The sequence below is a fragment of the Eumetopias jubatus genome, unplaced genomic scaffold (assembly GCF_037043125.1).
Source record: "Eumetopias jubatus isolate StellerSeaLion01/CBP00866 unplaced genomic scaffold, mEumJub1_p1.0 scaffold_1, whole genome shotgun sequence".
NCBI lineage: Eukaryota > Metazoa > Chordata > Mammalia > Carnivora > Otariidae > Eumetopias > Eumetopias jubatus.
Window position 1 is genome coordinate 150,703,761 of NW_028274807.1, and position 19,327 is coordinate 150,723,087.

General features: G+C 48.1%; 1 protein-coding gene across 2 annotated transcripts in view; it reads left to right on the forward strand.

The window, feature by feature from the left end:
- The window catches only part of TRANK1 (tetratricopeptide repeat and ankyrin repeat containing 1), an 82,324-nt gene extending 63,252 nt beyond the window's left edge, over window positions 1-19,072 (forward strand). The window contains exons 17-23 of one of the 2 annotated variants that reach the window (XM_028107037.2): window positions 501-589; window positions 3,929-4,032; window positions 4,143-4,275; window positions 9,243-9,388; window positions 12,511-15,560; window positions 16,421-16,516; window positions 17,725-19,072. In XM_028107037.2, coding sequence (XP_027962838.2) covers window positions 501-589; window positions 3,929-4,032; window positions 4,143-4,275; window positions 9,243-9,388; window positions 12,511-15,560; window positions 16,421-16,516; window positions 17,725-17,825 — 3,719 coding nt within the window. In that variant the 3' untranslated portion in view covers window positions 17,826-19,072. The remainder of the gene's footprint in view (window positions 1-500; window positions 590-3,928; window positions 4,033-4,142; window positions 4,276-9,242; window positions 9,389-12,510; window positions 15,561-16,420; window positions 16,517-17,724) is intronic. The other variant, XM_088026770.1, reaches the window with a different exon arrangement.
- The last annotated feature ends 255 nt before the right edge of the window (window positions 19,073-19,327 follow it).

Sequence of the window (19,327 nt, forward strand, 5' to 3'; positions counted from 1 at the left end):
CCTCCTTCCAAAACACACAACAACCTGGCTTGGTAAGCTAAAACCCATCTTAAAATGAATCCTGGAAAGACAGCACAGGTGTATTCGTTTGCCCGGGCAGCTGTAATAAAGCGCCACAAACCGTATTGTCTTACAGTACTGGAGGCACGATGTCCAAGATCAAGGTGTCAGCAGGTTTGGTTTCTTCTGAGGCCCCTCTCCTTGGCTTGTAGATGGCTTCTCCTCCATGTGAGCCCCTGGTGTTCCTTTCTGTGTGTGTTAATCTCCTTTTCTTGTAAGGACATAGAATGGACTAGGATTCACCTGAATGGCTTTGTTATAATTTCATCACAACTTTAAAGACCCTGCCTCCAAATATAGTCCACATTCTGAGGCATTGAGGTTTAGGGCTTCAACATATGCATTTTTGCGGTGGGGGAAGGGGGCAGACTTCAGCCCATAAGGACAAGTTTAAGGGGATGGACGCCCAGAGTAGCAAACCCACTTTTTTTTCATTTTAGACTTTGATGACAGTATGTTTGTTAAGACCTCAACGCCTGAGGAGTGGATCGCACAAGGAGAATATTATGCTAAACACCAGTGCTGGAAGGTAAGGAGCCGGGCTGGGAGCCAGTGGGGGAGGTCTTTGTGACTGGTGACCTCATCAGACCTCACAGGCAGGTTTTCCACCATCATGCTTGCCAGCAGGATAGGGCAAAGGCTGTGGTGCTTGTGCTTCTTCTTCGGAAACATCAGGCTACCCTGTGATGAGGAGAGCTCCCCGCCCAGCTCCTTCTCCAGGGCAAGCATGACAACCCTCCACCGTGGCCAAGTGTCGGCATGACTTGCCAGGAAAATGGAGAGTCATGACCTCTGCCCTGCTGACAAACCCCTCTGCTTACTTTCTTTCCCTCTTGTGCTCTGTGTTTAAACATTTTTGCTGTCATCCCACCGCATTTTAGAATAGTCACAGACTGGTCATTTGTTTTTCATGTTTTTCAAATTTGATCCGACATAGACTTGACTGCCAAGCTGAGTCTGGTGAGCAGGGGTTAAGCTTCATCACTAGACTCAGTTGACCAATTCTGGGCCACAAGCCATTCTAGTGAGCTTTAGCAGTCTTCTTCCAGCCAGTGTTATCTCTGCCAGTCCTCTGGAAATAGTGAAACCAGCGTGAAGAGCCCCATCCCTCTCCCGACGGTCAGCATCCCTACACATCACACAGTTTCCGGTGGGGCACCGTGGCGTGTGTGTTTCCCAGGATGCAATGGTGATGATGTCTCCCCTTGCAAGGCACAGACACCTTAAGCTCAACAAACTCATCATGGGCCCTGTCTCATTCCATTTCCTCCTTGTGTCATCTGAGGCTTGTCAGAAGCACAATGACTGCAGCAGGCCATGCAGCCCATTCCCCTCAGCAGCATCGCAAGCAGGGCTGGAGGGCGGACGCCTTTCTTCTCGGGGGTCTCTTTCTTTATCGTGAAGTTCCCCGTAGACTTCTCCTTACATCTCACTGCTCGGTACTAGGTCACATGCCCATGCCTGTTGCCAGGGAGTCTGGGAGAGCAGTCCCATCCTGCAGTTTCAGCCCTTCGTGGCAGGCAGGTTCTGCCATCACGCAAGGGAGGGAGAGGGGTATCCTGTGGGCCGGTAACCAACAGCCGAATTTAGCGGAGTGGCTCCTGTAATCTCAGCCAGGTGACCCACGTCTGAACTCAGCAACCAGTCCACAAGCAGGTCTGCTTCTGGGGCTTGGTTGGCTCTTGGCTCGGATGATGGGGGTGATGGGGTTCCTGAATCACGTGCACTTCATCCTCCAGCAGGTGAGCCTGGGCTCGTTCACCTGGTGCCTCAGCAGCGTTCAAAGAGCAGAGGAGCATAGGGGGCCCCCTGACGCCTGGCCTCGGAGCTGGCCCTGTGTCGCTTCTGGTACATTCTGTTGGCCAGAGCAGGTCATGGCCCAGATCTGAAGGGAGGGGTCATAGGCAGCATGTCTATGCATGGGTGGGAGAAGCTGCAGAATTACACGGTAAAGGGGCATGGGCGGACTGTTGCCACCTTGCAGTCAGCGCTAAAGGGTGAGAGAACAGAATGCGCGCTGTTGTGTGTTTGGGCGTGTCTGCCAAGCGTTTGCACAAATCTGTAGTATTTAGCGGCTGGAGGTTGACAGAGCTCTGAAACTTTATTCACTGCCCATCCTTGTTAAAACTTGGCTGCTGCTGTAAAACCAAGATCCTTTTTCGGGGGAGGAGCAGGGAGGGAAGGGCGGGATAATATGGCCAGCAGGTATGGATATGAAATTGGAAAACTGGATAGCCTTTCCCTTTATTCCCTTCAGAACACTGTTGGTGTTACTCCATATGTGTTGCCTATGGATTTCCAATTCTTTATCCCTTTACAAGAGCCTTTTGAACATTTGAATCTAAAATCCTTTTTTATGGGAATAGACACAGATGAGAATGTTATAAAAAGCCTTCTCCTCACCTGATTTTATTTTGATTCTGCTAAAGGACTTCAGGACTCAGGTGGTTTATTGAGCTTTTGGCTGCATGTCAGTGAACGTTCCAGAACCACCATACAAATGGCAATCACTTGAGATTGATTCATTCAACAAATTCCTGTTGAGCTGTGGGCCAAACATCATGTTTAGGTTGCAGGGATGTGATGGTGAGCGGGACAGGCACTCAGAAGAGTGTCCAGCTCCAGCTGTTACAGATATCATGGCGGAGAGACCTGTTGCTCCTAGAACCACCCGTCCTGGACAGGGAGGCCAGGGAAGGCTGCTCTAAGTAGGAGCCTTGAGCTAAGGCCTATAAGATGAATGAAGTTAAGTGGACAGAGAAGGGGTGGAAGAGCATTTCAATCAGAAGGAATAGCATGTGCAAAAGTCCTGTGGTGAGAAAGAGTGTGGCACAGGTCATGGGAATGCAAGGAGGCCCATGAGGCTGGGGAAGCTGAGGCAAAGAGCCTGAGGGAACAAGATGTCATCTTGTCTACTTAATCCTTTCCTCGCCCACACTGAGACCTAATCTTTACATGCTGGACCAGACGTGACTTTCTGCCCTATAGCCTGTGCTTTGAGACATGGTGTCAGCATTCCTGCTTTAGAAAGGCAGCTTTCTGCTGGCAGGAATGGGGGTCCAGGCAACATTCCTGTGATGCTCGTCTGCCCACTTTCTACCTGCTAACACAGACCTGCATGACCCAGGGCTCTAGCCAGTTATCTTTTGGAATGTGTGGTGACACCATCTCCATCCCCATCCCTACCCCCATTTCTGTGCTGCGGCTGTTTCACCAAGACTATTGGTTAGCCATACCATCTAGAGAGAACCTGTGTGGGGCCCAGAAGAGCCACTGGGTGACTTTGGGCCCATGGCTCTGTGTTTTTGTTACTATATACAATGAGAAGGATGAAACTTCTCACACATGGCTATTGGAAGATTAAGTGAGGGTGTTAATTATGGCAGCTTATAAAAATATATCCTGTATAACTTTTCCATGGATTCCGGGCACTTTCAAGATTTTATTTATTTGAGAGAGAGAGTGAGACGGTGTGTGCACGAGCAGGGGTGGAGGAACAGAGGGAGAGGGAGAAGCAGGCTCCCTGCTGAGCAGGGAGCCCCATGTGGGGCTCGATGCCAGGACCCTGGGATCATGACCTGAGCCGAAGGCAGACGCTTAACCGACTGAGCCACCCAGGCACCTCTCTGGGCACTTCAAAAGGAACCTTTGAGTGGGAAGTGTTCGCGGGTAACATTACTGGGCTTTGTCCTGTGAGGCCTTTTTTTTTTTTTTAGCTCATCAGCACGTTCCTGCTCCTCCCCCACAGGCTGGGCTGGGATGAGACTCACTGCCTTGTCAGTGCAAACATGGCACGTGTGCTTTAACCCTTGTTTTGTATGTCACCTCCATTCCCTTGCTGGGAATCAAGACATTTTGCCTGTTTTAGGTTGCCGCCAAGTGTTACCAGAAAGGAGGTGCATTTGAGAAGGAGAAGTTGGCGCTGGCCCACAACACTGCTCTGAACATGAAATCCAAGAAAGTCAGCCCCAAGTAAGAGTCTCGGGGGTGATCTCAGGGCCGCTCTGGTGAGATCAGCTGGTGGGATCTGTTGGGGCTAGGTCACCATTCCATGGGTACTCTGTTTTCTTTCCCTTCTCCAGGGAGAAGCAGGTGGAGTACTTGGAACTGGCCAAGACCTATTTGGAGTGCAAGGAGCCAAAGCTGTCCCTTAAGTGCCTGAGCTATGCCAAGGAGTTCCAGCTGTCCGCCCAGCTGTGCGAGAGGCTGGGGAAGGTACGGGCCTAGCCTGCATTCCGCTGGGAGAACTGGGCTTCCTCAGCCCCTGCTTGAGTCAGGGAGGGGCTCTGGGCCTCCAAAGAGGGAGAGGTCGGCTCTGAAGACTATAGGGCAGCCACCTTTTCTCCACTTGCACGAGTGTTTACGTGGCTCCAAAGACGTGTGTGTGCGCATGCGTGTCCACATCTGTGTGAATGTTTGCGACCTGATGTTAATCACAGGAAGGTCAATTGTTCAAATCAAAGATTTTATTTATCTGACAGAGACACAGCAAGAGAGGGAACACAAGCCAGGGGAGAGGGAGAGGGAGAAGCAGGCTTTCCGCTGAGCAGGGAGCCCGATGTGGGGCTCGATCCCAGAGTCTTGGGATCAAGACCTGAGCCGAAGGCAGATGCTTAACCACTAATCCACGCAGGCGCCCCCAATTGTTCAAATCAAAGGGGAGGTGGGTTTTGGATCCTCCCTTCCTGTCTTCCATGTTCGGTCTGGAGTCTGCCTGTGTGAATGGCCTGGCATTGACATAGTGGTTTTTCTGTGTTCTCAGTAATTGTTCTAGATCTGCACCAACCAATCTGGCAGCCACCAGCTACATGTGGCTATTTAATTTATAATTTAATGAAAATTAATAAAATTACAAATACGGTTCCTCAGTCTCACTAGCCACACTTGAAGTGCTCATTGTTCCAGAATATTTCCATCATCACAGAAAGCGCTGTTGGATAGAGCCGCTGATTAGAACTTAGCTACTCACAGAGTGGTCGGCAGGCTGGTGGTGGGCCACAGATTTTTATTTGTCTGCAACAAGATTAACACAGAAGATGAAAGTAACCAGTGAGAGACTGTCACAGCACTTTGGCATTGCCGTAACCTCCAACCGGTGATGATTTTTTTAGTGATTCCTTTGTCTTTTTCATTGAGATATAATTGGCATGTAAAATGATATCAGTTAGAGGTATACAGCTAATGATCTGATACATGCATGTATTGTGAGATGATCACTACAGTAAGTTTCATTAACGTCCATCACTATACAGAGTTACAAAATTTTTTTTCTTGTGATGAGCTCTTTTAAGATCTATTCTCTTAGTAACTTTCAAATATACAATACAGTGGTAACTATAGCCACCATGCCGTACCTTACACGATTCAGCCGGGGCTGCTGCATCCCCCCTCCTCCCGGGGGTAGGGGCTTTATGCCCCTCCAAGAGGGGGGTGGGTTTCCACATGTCTTTGTGAAATGTAGTAGCTCCTGGATCCTCAGAGCACCCTGGGCATTGGGTGGGGTGGGGGTGGCACCTACCGGGGACTTTCAAGTGTGGCCCCAAGTCCGTGTAAAGATCGTAAGGCCCTCCTGGTGCTGCCTGCCCTGCCCCCTGTTTATTAGGGGATGTGACTTGTTAGGGTGAGGGAGATGGGGATAGGATAAGGATTTCAGGGCGGGTGGGAGTTTGGGTCCTAAGGTCCTAGGAACTAGGGTAGCTTCCAACTTTACCGTGTTCCTTAGTAGCCAGCCCTTCAGGCTCCCATGCCGCCACCTGGACCCTAAGTGGTGACGGCTACAGGGAACCAGCCTAAGCCTTTGTGTCCCCTTTTTGTGTACCAGTGTCTGCCACGACAGAGTCAGAGATCTCCTCCTTACTCACGTTGCCCACCCAACTCCCCCCAGCCTGGCAAGCTCTTCCTCGGAAAATAGGAGGCCCGGGGACCAGGAGGCCATTAGTACAGCCTATGTTCCTTCCTCGGGACTTCAGTGTCTTCAAAATGTGGAGGCCGCTCTGCTCCTAGAAACACAGCCTTCCCTGTTTCCTTCCCCTTCCACAGGCTTGACCTCTGGTAGCAGCCTCTTCCACTTCCTCTCCCCTGTATGTTCTAGCAGCTCCAAGCCCCACCCAGGGAAGGGGCTGATCTCTTTCTTTGCTCAGGCTCCTCCCTGGAAGGGGGTCCAACTTGAGCCAGCCTCAGACCTCATGTGGTCCTCCCACCAAACCAACCAGCACGATTCAAGTTGATCAGCTTGGCAGCAGTGTTTGTCAACATCCTTAGACCAAATTGCCTCCATGTTCCCAGCCCCCAGATGTGTGCTACCCCCGCAAATAAATGTTTGTGAGGCGGCCCTGGGGGTATAAGACTTTTTTTTGCAGGGATTCCTCTGCTTCACCTGCTTCTTGCCTGAGAGAGACATTGGTTTCCTTGGAAACCTCTCAAGGCCCTTGCTCTGGATGGCAGGTGGGGACCCTTCCCCTCAGGGAGCAGACAGGCAGAGCAGGGGGCTGCCGCTTAGAGTCAGCCCTCTGTTCTCTCTCTGGTTGGGCACAAGCTTGGCACCTAAGAGGACGGACGTGCTTTCCCACTTGGGGGTTTTCCTTCTGAGTAATCAGCATTGTCAGGAGAGGACAAGAGATGGGGTGGTAGGTGCTCGGGTTATGGGGTTGTATTCATGTGGCTGAGATGGGTCTAGATGTTCCCTGCTCTGTAAGGTCTCTGGACATAGAAGAACCTTGTACCTGGATCTTCTTTGTATTTTGGTGCTTGGTGTAGATTGTCTAGAGAAATAAAAGCCAGCTCAGATTTATTAGAGGGCCTGGCATATGTGTTTTGTCTTGTTTCACTTTGATTTTGTTTTCTCTTTGGACCTCAGGTGCCGCGAGTAGAATTTTGAAACGAAATATTCAACGTGAAGAGATGGGCCCTTACTGGGTGCCAGGCACTCTGGGTGCTTAGTGGCCAGCAGGTGGCAACGCAGGAGCCTCTGCCTTCCTAGTGTGGGAGAGGGATGACAGACTAGCCGGAAGCGTAAGAGATGCCTGTGCTGATGAGGCCAGGCAATCAGGGGAGAGAGGTGTCAGGCGCCGCTGTTTTAGGCAGGGGGTGGGCAGGGAGCTACCTTTTTTGTTTGTTCTTTTTTTAAAATTTAAATTCTAGTTAGTTGACATACAGTTCAATATTGGTTTCAGGAGAAGAGTGGTTCAGTGGTTCATCATTTACGTATAACACTGGGTGCCTGTCATCACTAGTGCCCTCCTTAATCCCTATCCCCCACCCACCTCCAACCCTCAGTTTGTTCTCTATAGTTAAGGGAACTGCCTTTTGAGCAGAGACTGCAAGCAGTGCTGCAGGGCATCGCAGGCCAAGCATCCTTGCAGGCAAGAGCCCTCCAAGGTGGGAGCATGTCAGGGAGCTTGAGGAACAGCAAGAGAGCTGGTTGGGCCAGAGCAGAGTGAGTGGGTGGAAGTGGTAAAATGAGCAAGAGAGGGTGGCAGGAGCGAATCAGGTAGGGCCTCAAAGTCCATGGTCGGGACTGGATTTTGTCCAGAGCTGACAGGGAACCGGTGGAAGGTTCTGACTGCAGGAGTGACATGGAGTTCATTGTTTGGATGCTCCGGGAGGAGGTGTGTAGGCAGCAAAAGTAGAAGCAGGCCAGTGGGGAGGAGGCCGAGGGTGGATGGTGTGGCTTGGATTGCCATGAGGGTGCTGGAGGTGGTGGGAAGGGAATTTGGGCAAACGTTGGGAGGGCCAAGCATGAAGGATTACCCGAAGGGCTGGCTGGAAGTGTGGGAGGAAGAGTGGGGTAGAATTTTGTGTCCATGGCAAACCCACTGGTGGTTTTCGTCTGTTCGTCCTCTTGCTCTTCATGGTTGCTGTCCGTTCCCATTGTCTCCTCACCGGCAGCCATTCCAGTGCATTTAATGTGGAGCCCCCATTTGCATGCATAAGTGAAGAGTAAATAGTAATATTTTCTATACATATATATTTTAAGCTTATTTAAATGGCCTATTTTTCTGGTTTTTTTTTTTTTTTTAACTTTTTCCGCGCCCTGCTATAGTGTTAAGGTCTGGCCAGGTTTCTGACCCCTGACAGTAATCCAGAACGGGCATCCCTGCCTTTGACTTATCCATTTCGCTAGCGGTGAACGTCCAAGTTACCTGCTGCCGCATACAGGACTGTGGCGTTAGCGTGTCTCCTTCCAGTCCTGGGTGCTGCCAAAAGTGAGCTTGCTGGCCCTAGGGTATGCATGTACTTAATTTCACCAGGTGAAAGTGGAAGCTACTTTTCTTTCTAGAACACCGGTGCCAGTTTTTGCATTAAGGGTTCCATGTGCCCCACCTTCTTGACCACATTCAATGGGTTCTGATTTTCTAATTTTTGTAAACTTCATGGATGTGTCTCAATGTGGTTTTAATTCACAATTCTTTATTAGTGAGGTTGAGCATCTTTACTGATTTGTTAGTCATTCAAGTTTCCCTCCACTGTGACCTGCCACTTTATATCCTTTACCTAGTTTTCTGCTGGGTTTCCAGGAGTTTTTTTCTTATGGTTGTGGGAATCCATTTAGTGTTCTAGACCTGTCCAGTCTAATACAGTAGCCATTAACCACAGGTGGAAAGTAAGGTTAAAACTGATGAAAATGAAATGAAATAAAAAATTTGGTTCCTCCTTTACACTACCCACATTTCATGCACTTACTCTTCACATGTGGCTAGTGGCTACCATATTGGCTAGCATAGTTATAGAACATTTCCATCTTCACAGCAAGATCTATTTGACAGTGCTGGTCTAGATGTTAATGTTTGTCTTCTCTCTGTTAACTTTATTTCACATGCCCTTTGTTCAACAGTTGTGATATAATCGAATCCATCAGTTTTTCCCCGGATGTTTGAGTGTTTTGGGTTTTGTTGAGGACTTTCTTTACCTCAGGGTCACAAAGATATTGTCATACATTTTCTTCCAGTAGCTTTCACATTTAGATCTTTGACCTATCTAAAGGTTAAATTTGTGTATGGTGTGAGGTTGGGATTTAACTTTGTTTTTCTCCCTATAAAGAATTTGTTTTCCTAATATTACCTATGTCTTAGTGTTTTTCACTGGATCCTAACAGCAGACAATACTATTCATGGTGTTGGGTTATTTTTAAGATAAAAGGTTATGCTATGAATACTCTAAGAGTATGTTTTACTCTGTCCTAGATAAAAGATGCTGCCTGTTACTATAAGCGAAGCCAGTGCTACAAAGATGCTTTCAGATGCTTTGAGCAGATTCAGGAATTCGATCTAGCACTCAAAATGTACTGCCAGGAGGGGCTTTTTGAAGAAGCTGCTATTGCAGTGGAAAAGTAGGTGGTTTTATTCTCTCCCTTCCTCCACCCTGTTCCCTCCCTCCCACTGCTCTCTGGGGACATCCTACCCTGGATGGTGTTATCCTGCTCTTCTGAAGTGGCTTGCCCATGTCACCCTCCTTCCACTTGAGTCGTGGCGTCGGTGCTGGGTCAGGAGCTCCTTGAAGGCAAGAGCCAAGCCTAAAGGATTACCCGAGGAGCTGGATGGGAAGTGTGGGAGGAAAAAGAGTGGAATATAATCTTCTCTTCACAGCAAACCCACCATTGGTTTTAGTTTGTTCATTCTCTTCCTCTTCATGGCCAGTCTTCATTCCTGTTCTCTCCCCATTGACAGCCATTGCAGTGCTTTTAGGATACGCACTCTTAGTATACGTATATTTTATATGCTCTACTCTCTTTATAAGCTTTGACACCGTGTCATGAGGAGAAAGGGGTAGAAGAAGATGAAGGGTTTGTTACAAGTGTGTACATAACACACATGGCAATTTTGTGCTCAATGATGGTTCTGTCCTCTTCCGCCTTTACCTGCTGAGTTGACAGTTTTGCTAAACGGATGGATAAAGGTAAGAGCACTAGGGGGCCATCAGGATTTTGCTTCACCGCAGTCTACTGGCAGACCCTCAGCCATGCACTCGTACATATGTGTATGAACACATACCCTCATAAGTTTCATACTTGACCACTGGAGGCCTTCTTGAACCTTTAGCCTAGTTCATGTTCCAAAGGTGAAATGGAGATGGTGGGGTTAATGCTTGACAAGGAATATAGAAATAGCATGTTGTTGATGCCCCTAGGAGATCTTCCTGGTGGTATGGGACAGCTAGAATCAGAGTCTGCTATTCTGTGTTTCTGCTGAGCAGGAGTTGAGTCCACTCTCAGCTCCTGGAAAAGTAGGGTGTGGGTTGGTTCTACATTTCTTTTGCTTTCTACCAAATTATACCTATGACAAAATGAACATAACTGACCCAGATGTTCAAACTTCAGATTTTTATTTTTTAAATCAGCTTTTATTTAAGTATATATTCAAAAAGGTACACATAATTCTCACAAAATTAATATACTTGTGTAACCAGTACCTCAATAAAGATACTCAATACTTTGAGTTTTATTTTTGGAAAAGGAAAAGTAGGTGTTCAGGGCCATGGCTGGTAAATGAGCATATTCTTTTATCCGGGTCTTTGGTACTATTATATATGTGATATATGCAATGGGTGTGTATTAGTCAGCTCAGGCTACCATAACAAAATGCCATAGATTGGGTGGCTTAAATGACAAAAATGTATTTTCTCCTAGTTTTAGAGGCTAGAAGTCCAAGATCAAGGCTCTGGCCAGTTGGGCTGCTGCTCAGAGCTCTTTCCCTGGCTTGCAGATGGCTGCCTTCTCCCTGTGTCCTCATGCGGCCTTTCCTTGACACTTGAGGAGAGAGAGTACACAAGAGCGCTCACTTGTCGTCTTCTTTTTTTAAAAAAAATTAATTAATTTATTTTAGAGAGATAGTGTGTGTGCACGAGTGAGGGGAGGGGCAGAGGGAGAGGGAGAGAGAATCCTCAGGCAGGCCCCCTGCTGAGCACAGAGCCCGATGTGGGGCTGGATCCCATGACGCTGAGTTCATGACCCAAGCCAAAACCAAGAGTCAGATACCCAACCGACTTAGCTACCCAGGTGCCCCCTTCTGGTGTCTTCTTATAAGGACACTAGTTCTCTTGGATCGGGGTACCACTCTTGTGACCTCATTTAACCTTAGCTACTTCCTTAGAGATCCCATCTCCAAATACAACCACACTGGGAGTTGGGGCTTGACTGTATGAATTTTAGGGGACACAAACTATCAGTCCATAACAGGACACCAGCTGAGATATGTATTGGGTACCCCGTTATCAGGGTGCTATGCAGTGGTGGTGGGAGTAATTGACCAGGCCAATTCCCTTGTGAGTTCGTAGACAAAACCGACTGAGAGTTTTTTTTTTTTTAAACTTTTAATTCGTTATTTAAACTTTAGTCCTCAGTTTTCCAGTAGAGCCTTGAATAGTCAGTCATAGATTTTCCCCAGAAACATCTTTCTTTCGTTATTTTTTTTCAGCTTTATTGAGGTATACAACTGAGAGTTTCTAATGATGTGTTGAGTTGAGATCTAAGTGTAATCTGAGTATTAACTGGAGCCTCACACTAGATCTATTTGAGTGTCCTTTGAACACCATGCATACTGGGTGTAGAATTCATCTGCTGACTGGCTTGACTCACAGTGTATTGAGGACTTTTTAAATTTGAAAAGAAAATACCTGGGTAGTTCTTTATACTTGCTAAAACTACTCCTTACTCCATCAGCCGATGCTCACATGTAAAGTATACTCCCTTTCTTCATCTTTATTTACACCCCTCATGGGAAGCCTGTTCTGCTAGGAAATCTGATATTTGTAGCATAACTCTGGGGCATCATAAGGCACCTGGGCACTTTTCTGGTTGTGATGAAATGGATTTTATCCCATGAGAGTTCAAAAGCAAGCATGTTTTTTGGATTGTTCCAGTGCCTCGAAAACTGTGGGACTGTGGTAGGGGATATACTGACTTTGATCAGCAGAGTAAAGGGGAGCATTCAAAGCCTCATTAATCTCACTCTAACTCAACCACATGCATACCTGGCAGAAGAAAAAAAATCACAGTTTGGGTAATAAGAGGAAGGTTACTGTCCTGCTGGTGTGTGTGCAGTCTCTGTCTTCACCCTTTCTCATTAGTCCCATCTCAGACTCAGTGGAGCTGTAGACCCAAAATGATTATCATGCTTTTATGAAAGTTTAAGGGTTTTTTTTCAGGGATAATTTTGATTATGCGTAATTGTTGCCCCTCAAATTGACTTTCAAACCTAACTTCCATTTGCTTAGGTTGCAACTCCATTATGTTTCTTTAATTAAATACACTGATGCTGGTTCTTCTGGAGAATAAAGAATTAATTTTATCCATGTGAAATGAAGCATTTGTAAAGATGCTGGATAGGTTTAGGTCCTATTTTGTTATTTATATCTACATGTGGGAATTGTAGTTAACGGGCTCTATGCTGTATTTTGGAGAACATTTTCTTTTGGGTGGTAATGAGTTGACATTTGTGTTGTCTGTCGATGCAGGTACGAAGAAATGCTAAGGGCCAAGACCCTTCCCATATCCAAGCTGTCTTATTCTGCCAGTCAGCTTTACCTGGAAGTGGCAGCAAAGTACCTGAGTGCAAATAAGATCAAGGAGATGATGACTGTCCTCTCGAAGCTAGACATAGAAGACCAGCTGGTGTTCCTGAAGTCTCGCGGACGGCTTGCAGAAGCTGCAGAACTGCTGAACAGGGAAGGTCGGCGAGAAGAGGCTGCCTTGCTGATGAAGCAACATGGCTGCCTGTTGGAGGCTGCCAGGCTCACTGCCGACAAGGACTTCCAGGCCTCGTGTCTGCTGGGGGCTGCCCGCCTCAATGTGGCCAGGGATTCAGATGTAGAGCACACCAAGGCCATTCTGAAAGAAACTCTTGACCTCTGTTATCAAACCAATCAGTTGTCTGGCATCGCTGAGGCCCATTTCCTCCAGGGGGTGATCCTGAGAGACTTTCAAAAGCTCAAGGATGCCTTCTTCAAGTTTGACACACTCAATCACTCAGCTGGAGTGGTGGAGGCGCTCTACGAAGCTGCCAGCCATTGTGAGGCCGAGCCTGAGAAGGTCCTGGCCCTGGCTCCGGGGGGTCTGGAAGTCCTCCTCAATCTGGTCAGGGCCCTCAAAAGAGTGACCAACAATGCGGAGAAGGAGATGGTCAAGTCTTGCTTTGAGTTTTTTGGAATTTCCCAGGTGGATGCCAAGTATTGCCAGATAGCTCAGAATGACCCTGGACCCATATTAAAAATAATTTTTGACCTGGATTTGAACTTGAAAGAGAAGAAAACAAAAGACTATTTCTTGATAATGACTGACCAAGTGAAATTAGCCCTCAACAAACACCTTTTGAGTAGGCTGTGTCAGATCACACAGAGCCTGCTTGGGAAGACCTACCCAGGCGTCTGCATGAGGTTTATTGTAGGCTTGAAATGTGAGGATGAAAACTGTAAAGATTTCCACAGGCCTTTGCGGCGTTGCGAGGCCAAGTGTTTGGTTCAGTCAAAAATGCACTTGGTGGCCATCAGTGGGTTGCTTTTGGAAGCCAAAAAGGTATTCCCTAAAATCTTGGCAGAAGAACTTGAAGAAATTGATTATATTTTGCCTACAGATACGTATGGCCTTTGCAAATCCTTCCTGAATGTCCTCTTCCCTAAGCATTTCCATCAGAGAGTGTTGTCAGAAAACCCCATGGCGTGCAAAGAAATCCTCAAAACAAACTACAAATCCTTTCGGTCCTGCAGGTCTGCTCTGAAAGAGTACATCCATTTTCTGTTTCAAAACGAAAGGGCACGAAGCCGCCGGGAGTCTACGGACCTGTGGCTGAGCGCCATGCAGGCTTTCCTTGTCTCCTCCAACTATCCGGAGGAGTTTGAAAAGCTACTCCACCAGGAGGAGGACAGCTACAACAGGGAACTCAAAGCTCTAGAGGCTGAAAAAGAGGAAAGGGGCAGGGGGAGAGGCAGCAGGATGAAGGGAATAGAAGGAAAATTCGGCATGTTGGCACCCAACAAGGATGACGACAATACCGAGAAGACCCACCTTTGCTTCATCCGGCTGCTGGAGAATTGCATTGACCAGTTCTATGTATACAGGAACCCAGAAGACTACAAGAGGCTCTTTTTCCGCTTTATGAATGTCCTGGTCAAGAGGTGCAAAGAACCGCTCATCCCCAGCATCGGGAACACCGTGGCCCTGTTGGAGTTCCAGTTTGTCCACTGTGCGGTGGTTCTGGCCCGCCTCTTGAAGAATGCCATCCTCTGCCTCCCCAAGAGCTATATTGCGCTCTTGCACTACTGGGAGTTCCTGTTCAGCAAGAAAGACAGGGAGCTCGGGGACGTGTTCTGCATCATTCAGGAATACAAACCCAAGGACGTGACAAGGGCCATTCAGGATTTCCGGTTCCACCTCTCCTACCTCGTCAAGGTGCTCTGCGGCTGTGAGAACATGAACTTCAATGTCCTGCTCGATGCCTTCGCTGAGATAGAGTACGTGGTGTCTGGTGAGGCAGAGCGGACCCTGGTGCTGTGCCTGGTGATGCTGGTGAATGCCAAGGAGCTCCTGCAGCCGTGCTGCAAACCTCTTCTGCACCGCCACTTCCAGGAGATCCAGAAGAGGCTGCAGCAGATGAGCATGGACTGCCCGGCCCAGGTTCCTGAGAGGCTCCTGAAAGTGGTCAAGCGGGTGTTGACGGCAGTCACCGTGAAGTCTGTGGCTGAGGCGCTGCAGGACCTGCTCTCTGAACGGGACGAAGAGTACCTGATGGACTGCCACTGGCGGTGGGACAGCGTGCACACCAAGGGGCCCGTGGTGCGCGGTCTCTACCACGAGGAAGTGAAACTAAGCCGCCTGCTCTGTGTGGACTCCGTGGACTACCTTGCTGAGCCAGAGTGCGAGTTTGGTCAGGACGAGACAGATGAGTTGGCCTCAGACGACCGGGACCGCCTCCTGGCTGCTATCCTTTCCCAGAAGCAGTGGAAGGCTTCCATCCAGCGGAAGCTGAGAAGGGCCTGCCTGGTGGTGTCCCTGTGCATCAGCTGGAGGAGAAGGGTGAGTGCGCAGACAGAGTGCTTCCGGGAGGAGACCAGGGAGCCCGGGGTCGGGAACTTCAAGAAGGCCGATGTCGACAGGACCCAGTGCGACCTGTGTGGGGTGAAGTTCACCGGAGGTCCTGACAACTATTTCAGCCCCGGGAAAGCATTTGAGGGAGAGGCTTCAGAGGCGGTGGCCATTTCCAGGGCCGAGCTGGGAGACACGGAGGGTCGGGAGAGGAATAGCGAGTCTTACGAGCAGCACATCCTCCTAGAAGGTCATCAGAGGCAGCAGGTGGCCTATCAGAAGTACTCGGAATTTTTCCGCGAGAACGTGGACCCGGCCATTGATGAAGGCAAGTTGGTGGTACAGGACATTGAGCAGAGCATGTGGGTCTGCAGTCACCCGGGCTCCAAAGAGCACAGCCACATGCTGCAGAGGAAGGTCCAGGAGAACATAAAGAAGGTTTCGGATACGGTGGAGGACCTCTACAGGCGCAAGGCCTGGGCTGGCGGTAAGGGGTCCTTAGAAATTGGGGCCCAGATGGTGTTAGAACCCAGGCTTTGAGAACACGTGTCAGAGTCAAGTCCTTTTGTGGTGAGGTCTGTCCTGGAGATGACAGAACTTGGCGTTGGCCGAGAAATACAAGCGAGGAACGTGTGTTCTCAAAGTACAGCAAAACCCCATTCTTTGAACCACCCCGCCCCCCGTTAAAACATTGTGATTATCTTGGGTCAGGATGATTTCCCCTGGCACTACAGACAAGAAAAGGGCTTGCTAACTAGTTCTGTGGCAAGGATATAGGGAAAGCGTTTAGTCTTGAGGAGAGCTTCCGATCTGTTCGTCAGTGATCATTTCTTGAACACCTACTCTGTACTGAACCCTTGACTAAGATCCGGAGGTGTGTAACTGGTGTCTTCCTTTTAGGAGGGTTCTTAAACCATACCAACTGTGAGACTTCAACAATAAGAGTTCCTACGTGGTGTTTGAATCAGATTTCCTCTAACTTCCTTATTAGCTATTTCTTAGCAACACTGCGTGGAAGTCACGTTATGTATAAAATTAGTGAAACTAGGTATTTAAAACTTATTCTATAATCCGGACCCTCTAGTTTAAGGTTTAGTGAAATGTTGAACAAAGCTTCCTTGAGAGGTTTGCTATCGGCACTCTCTATAGACATGCCATGATGGTATTTAATTGTAATTTGTAACGTTTGTGGTGGCAGAAGGTGGCTGTGGGTCCTTATCCCATTTCCTCCTCAGGGGAAGCACAGAGACAGGGTCTCGGGAGGTGGGGACCTGGGCTCTAGTACTGAGTGGTCTGGTCTCTGCAGCAGCCCCCTCACTCAGAGACCTTGTTCTTTGGTCCCTGTAGCAGAGGAAGTGATGGTTCGGTTGGTCAGCATTCTGATCCGGTCAGTCAGGGATGCGCAGGAGTGGCTGAAGACACAACTCCACTTAAAGGAGGAAGGTAAGGAGCCCTTTATCCCAGGGTAATGCTCTGGGTCTCGTGATTCTTGGTTCTGCTGACTCCCAGGTCAATGTGAAGTGGGGTTGCCTATGGTGTCAACAGTGGCCACTCACTGTCTGGGTGCATTGCCCCAGTCAGTCAGATTATCAGCGACATAGTATCCAAGTTTCCCCAGCTGACTGGGAGGGCTCACTTTAGTTGCTTTTTCGACAACCTCTTTGGCCTCTCATGAGCTGTTATCGATGACATCTAATCACTACTCAGCCTCAATACAGTGACTCCCAAGGACAGACAAAGTATTGAAAAGCCTCCTCTTGGTAAATATGCTCACCTGTGTGAACCATTCATGTAAGTCAGTGGATATTTATTGAATGTCTAGTATGTATCAACATTGTTTTGGGCTTGGGGATATAAGACAAACACATTTGTGAGCAAAGCAAACAAAATCATGGGAAACTTGCATGCACCTTCCCATAGAGGGTTAAGGGCTTATATGGAGTGAGTCAAGTTTCTCATGACAGTCAGAGTGATCTTGTCAAATTCTTTATCATCTGGGAAGTCTTCCCTCTTGCCATTTTAATTGTTGCCCGCTTTTGGCTGTGTCTTATTTCTTCTTCAAATATTTCATGTGCCCCAGAATGTTCTGTGGGTCCTCCTAATCAATCCAGATACTACTGGAAAATCCAGACCCCAGAGCTGGGAAAAACTAGAAGGGACTTGGCACACATACTTTTGGCAGTAAAAAATCTTTAGAATATAGTGCCTGCTGGGACTATAATTTTTATGATTGTTTCAAAAGGAAGATAACTGGTATACCAACTCAAGTTTGTGGTTGAGCTTAGGTTTTGTTTGATTTCTTTGCCATTTGAAAGGTCTCTGAAATAAGAGCAGAGGAACCATCCTTGTATAAGAACTTAATTCTAGAGAAGGGTGTTCAGTTGGGCTCTGATTCAGGCTTTTTTTCCGCCTTTAATTTAAAACGATTACAGAGACATCAGGTTTTACTAGCATGTTATATTTAATAGTGGAGTGAAAAAAGAAATCACCATTCTGTACTTTGTTTCTGGTTTTTTGTTTGTTTGTTTTTATGATGTTCAGTTAGCCAGCATAAAGTACATCATTAGTTTTTGATGTGGTGTTCAACGATTCATTAGTTGTGTATAACCCCCGGGGCTCATCATAGCACATGTTTTTTGCTTTTGAAACAGGTATCGTTCAGGAAGATGATTACGAAAATGAAGTGGAAGACTTTGGTGAGCTCCGTCCTCGAAGACGTCTGCGGAAATGTGGAAAGCAGAGAAAATACTAACGTCCACACAGCTGCTGCCTCCTGAGCCTTCAGAACATTCCATCCTGACTTAGAATTCTGAGTGCTGGAGCAGAAGAGAAAAGGAATGTAAATTAGCTTAAAAAAGTAGGGGAGTCTAGCAACACCTTTGATTTTTGTTCTTGTTATTTTTCTCACCGGTGGCTTTGACCTGATTACTCTGTCACCTTGAAGTCTAGCAGTGGTAGTTCTCTCTAGAACTTGTTCACATGAGAGGAGTCATAGCTGAAATAACCTGGGGATGCCTCACCCCAAAGCTCTGACGTTCTCTGGCACATCCCCATTGTGACATGAGTCATCAGCAAGGGACACCCTTCACCTCAGAGGTGGTGCTGCTCCCGGCCGGGAAATCCCTCCACGGATTCCCTCATCTCCTTTTCACGCGGCTGCAGCATCAGGAACCCAGTGTGCGCCCGGGGTCCCTGTGGGCCCACCACTGGCCACTTGTGACCCCAGGCCACACCCTCTGGTCATCTCTGAACCTACTTGTAGCAAGGTCCCTTCTGTTATGTACAGTAGCTTCTTCTGTCTGTGCATCTTTTCTGCCCTCCTCCTCCCCATTTTTTGGGGGGATGATTTTCAGCTCCCTGTGCAAGTCACGGTTAGACTACCTCAGAATGTAGTCCAGAAATCCCCCCTCCTCCTCCCCCCGTGCCATGTCCTGTGGGCGGAAGCCTCAGGACTTTTGCCCTAGGAGGCAAGCCTGGGGGATGTTGTGGGGGGTTCCCAGCCTGCCTCTCCAAGATGGTCCTAACTCTGCCTTCGCTATGGTGCAGACATTCCAAAAAGTGTTTGTATGTGGCCCTGTGTGTCTCGTTTTCTTGATTGAAGGATGCTATTGCTTCACACCCAAGCCCCACTGAGCCAGCGGCCATCAGTGTGGTCCCATTCTGGAGGCCTCCATGCTGCTCATGGCTCCTGTCCACCCTCTCCCCTGCCCCTCAGCTCAGCCTGCTGTGAAAGCTTGGGTTATGTGGGCCCTTCATCGCTCTGTCCACACAGCAGAGACCGCTTGCTCCCTGTGTTCTGCTGCTTTTGCTGCTTATTGTTTTCTCCTTATCGTCTTTCTAAATGACTGTTTCCTTGTTTCTAATTTTTATTAGGTTGTGTTTCTAATTTTTATTCCAGGTGTTTTTTTGTAAACTTTACTTGCCGGAACAAAAGGGAAAAAAACCCAATCAAATCTTACTGTATTATCACATTTTTATAAAGTTAAATCATTTCTCTTACCTGGAGCCGCCCATTTATTTGTTTCAAGTCTCCACTCAGAGAGTAAACGGTAAATCCTGGCACTGGTTCTCTCTGACCAGCTGGTTGATGCTGACCCTGGCAGAAGCTTGCTGTGCCTTCTGAAATGAAGACATCCGGGGACTCAGGGCTGGTTGCAGTGTCTCCTGAGGCCTTGCCTGGGCCTCCTGAGCATTCGGGGTGTGGACTGTACGGAGTTTTGTCAGTGCTGCCTCTGGGACTGCAGCCAACAAGAA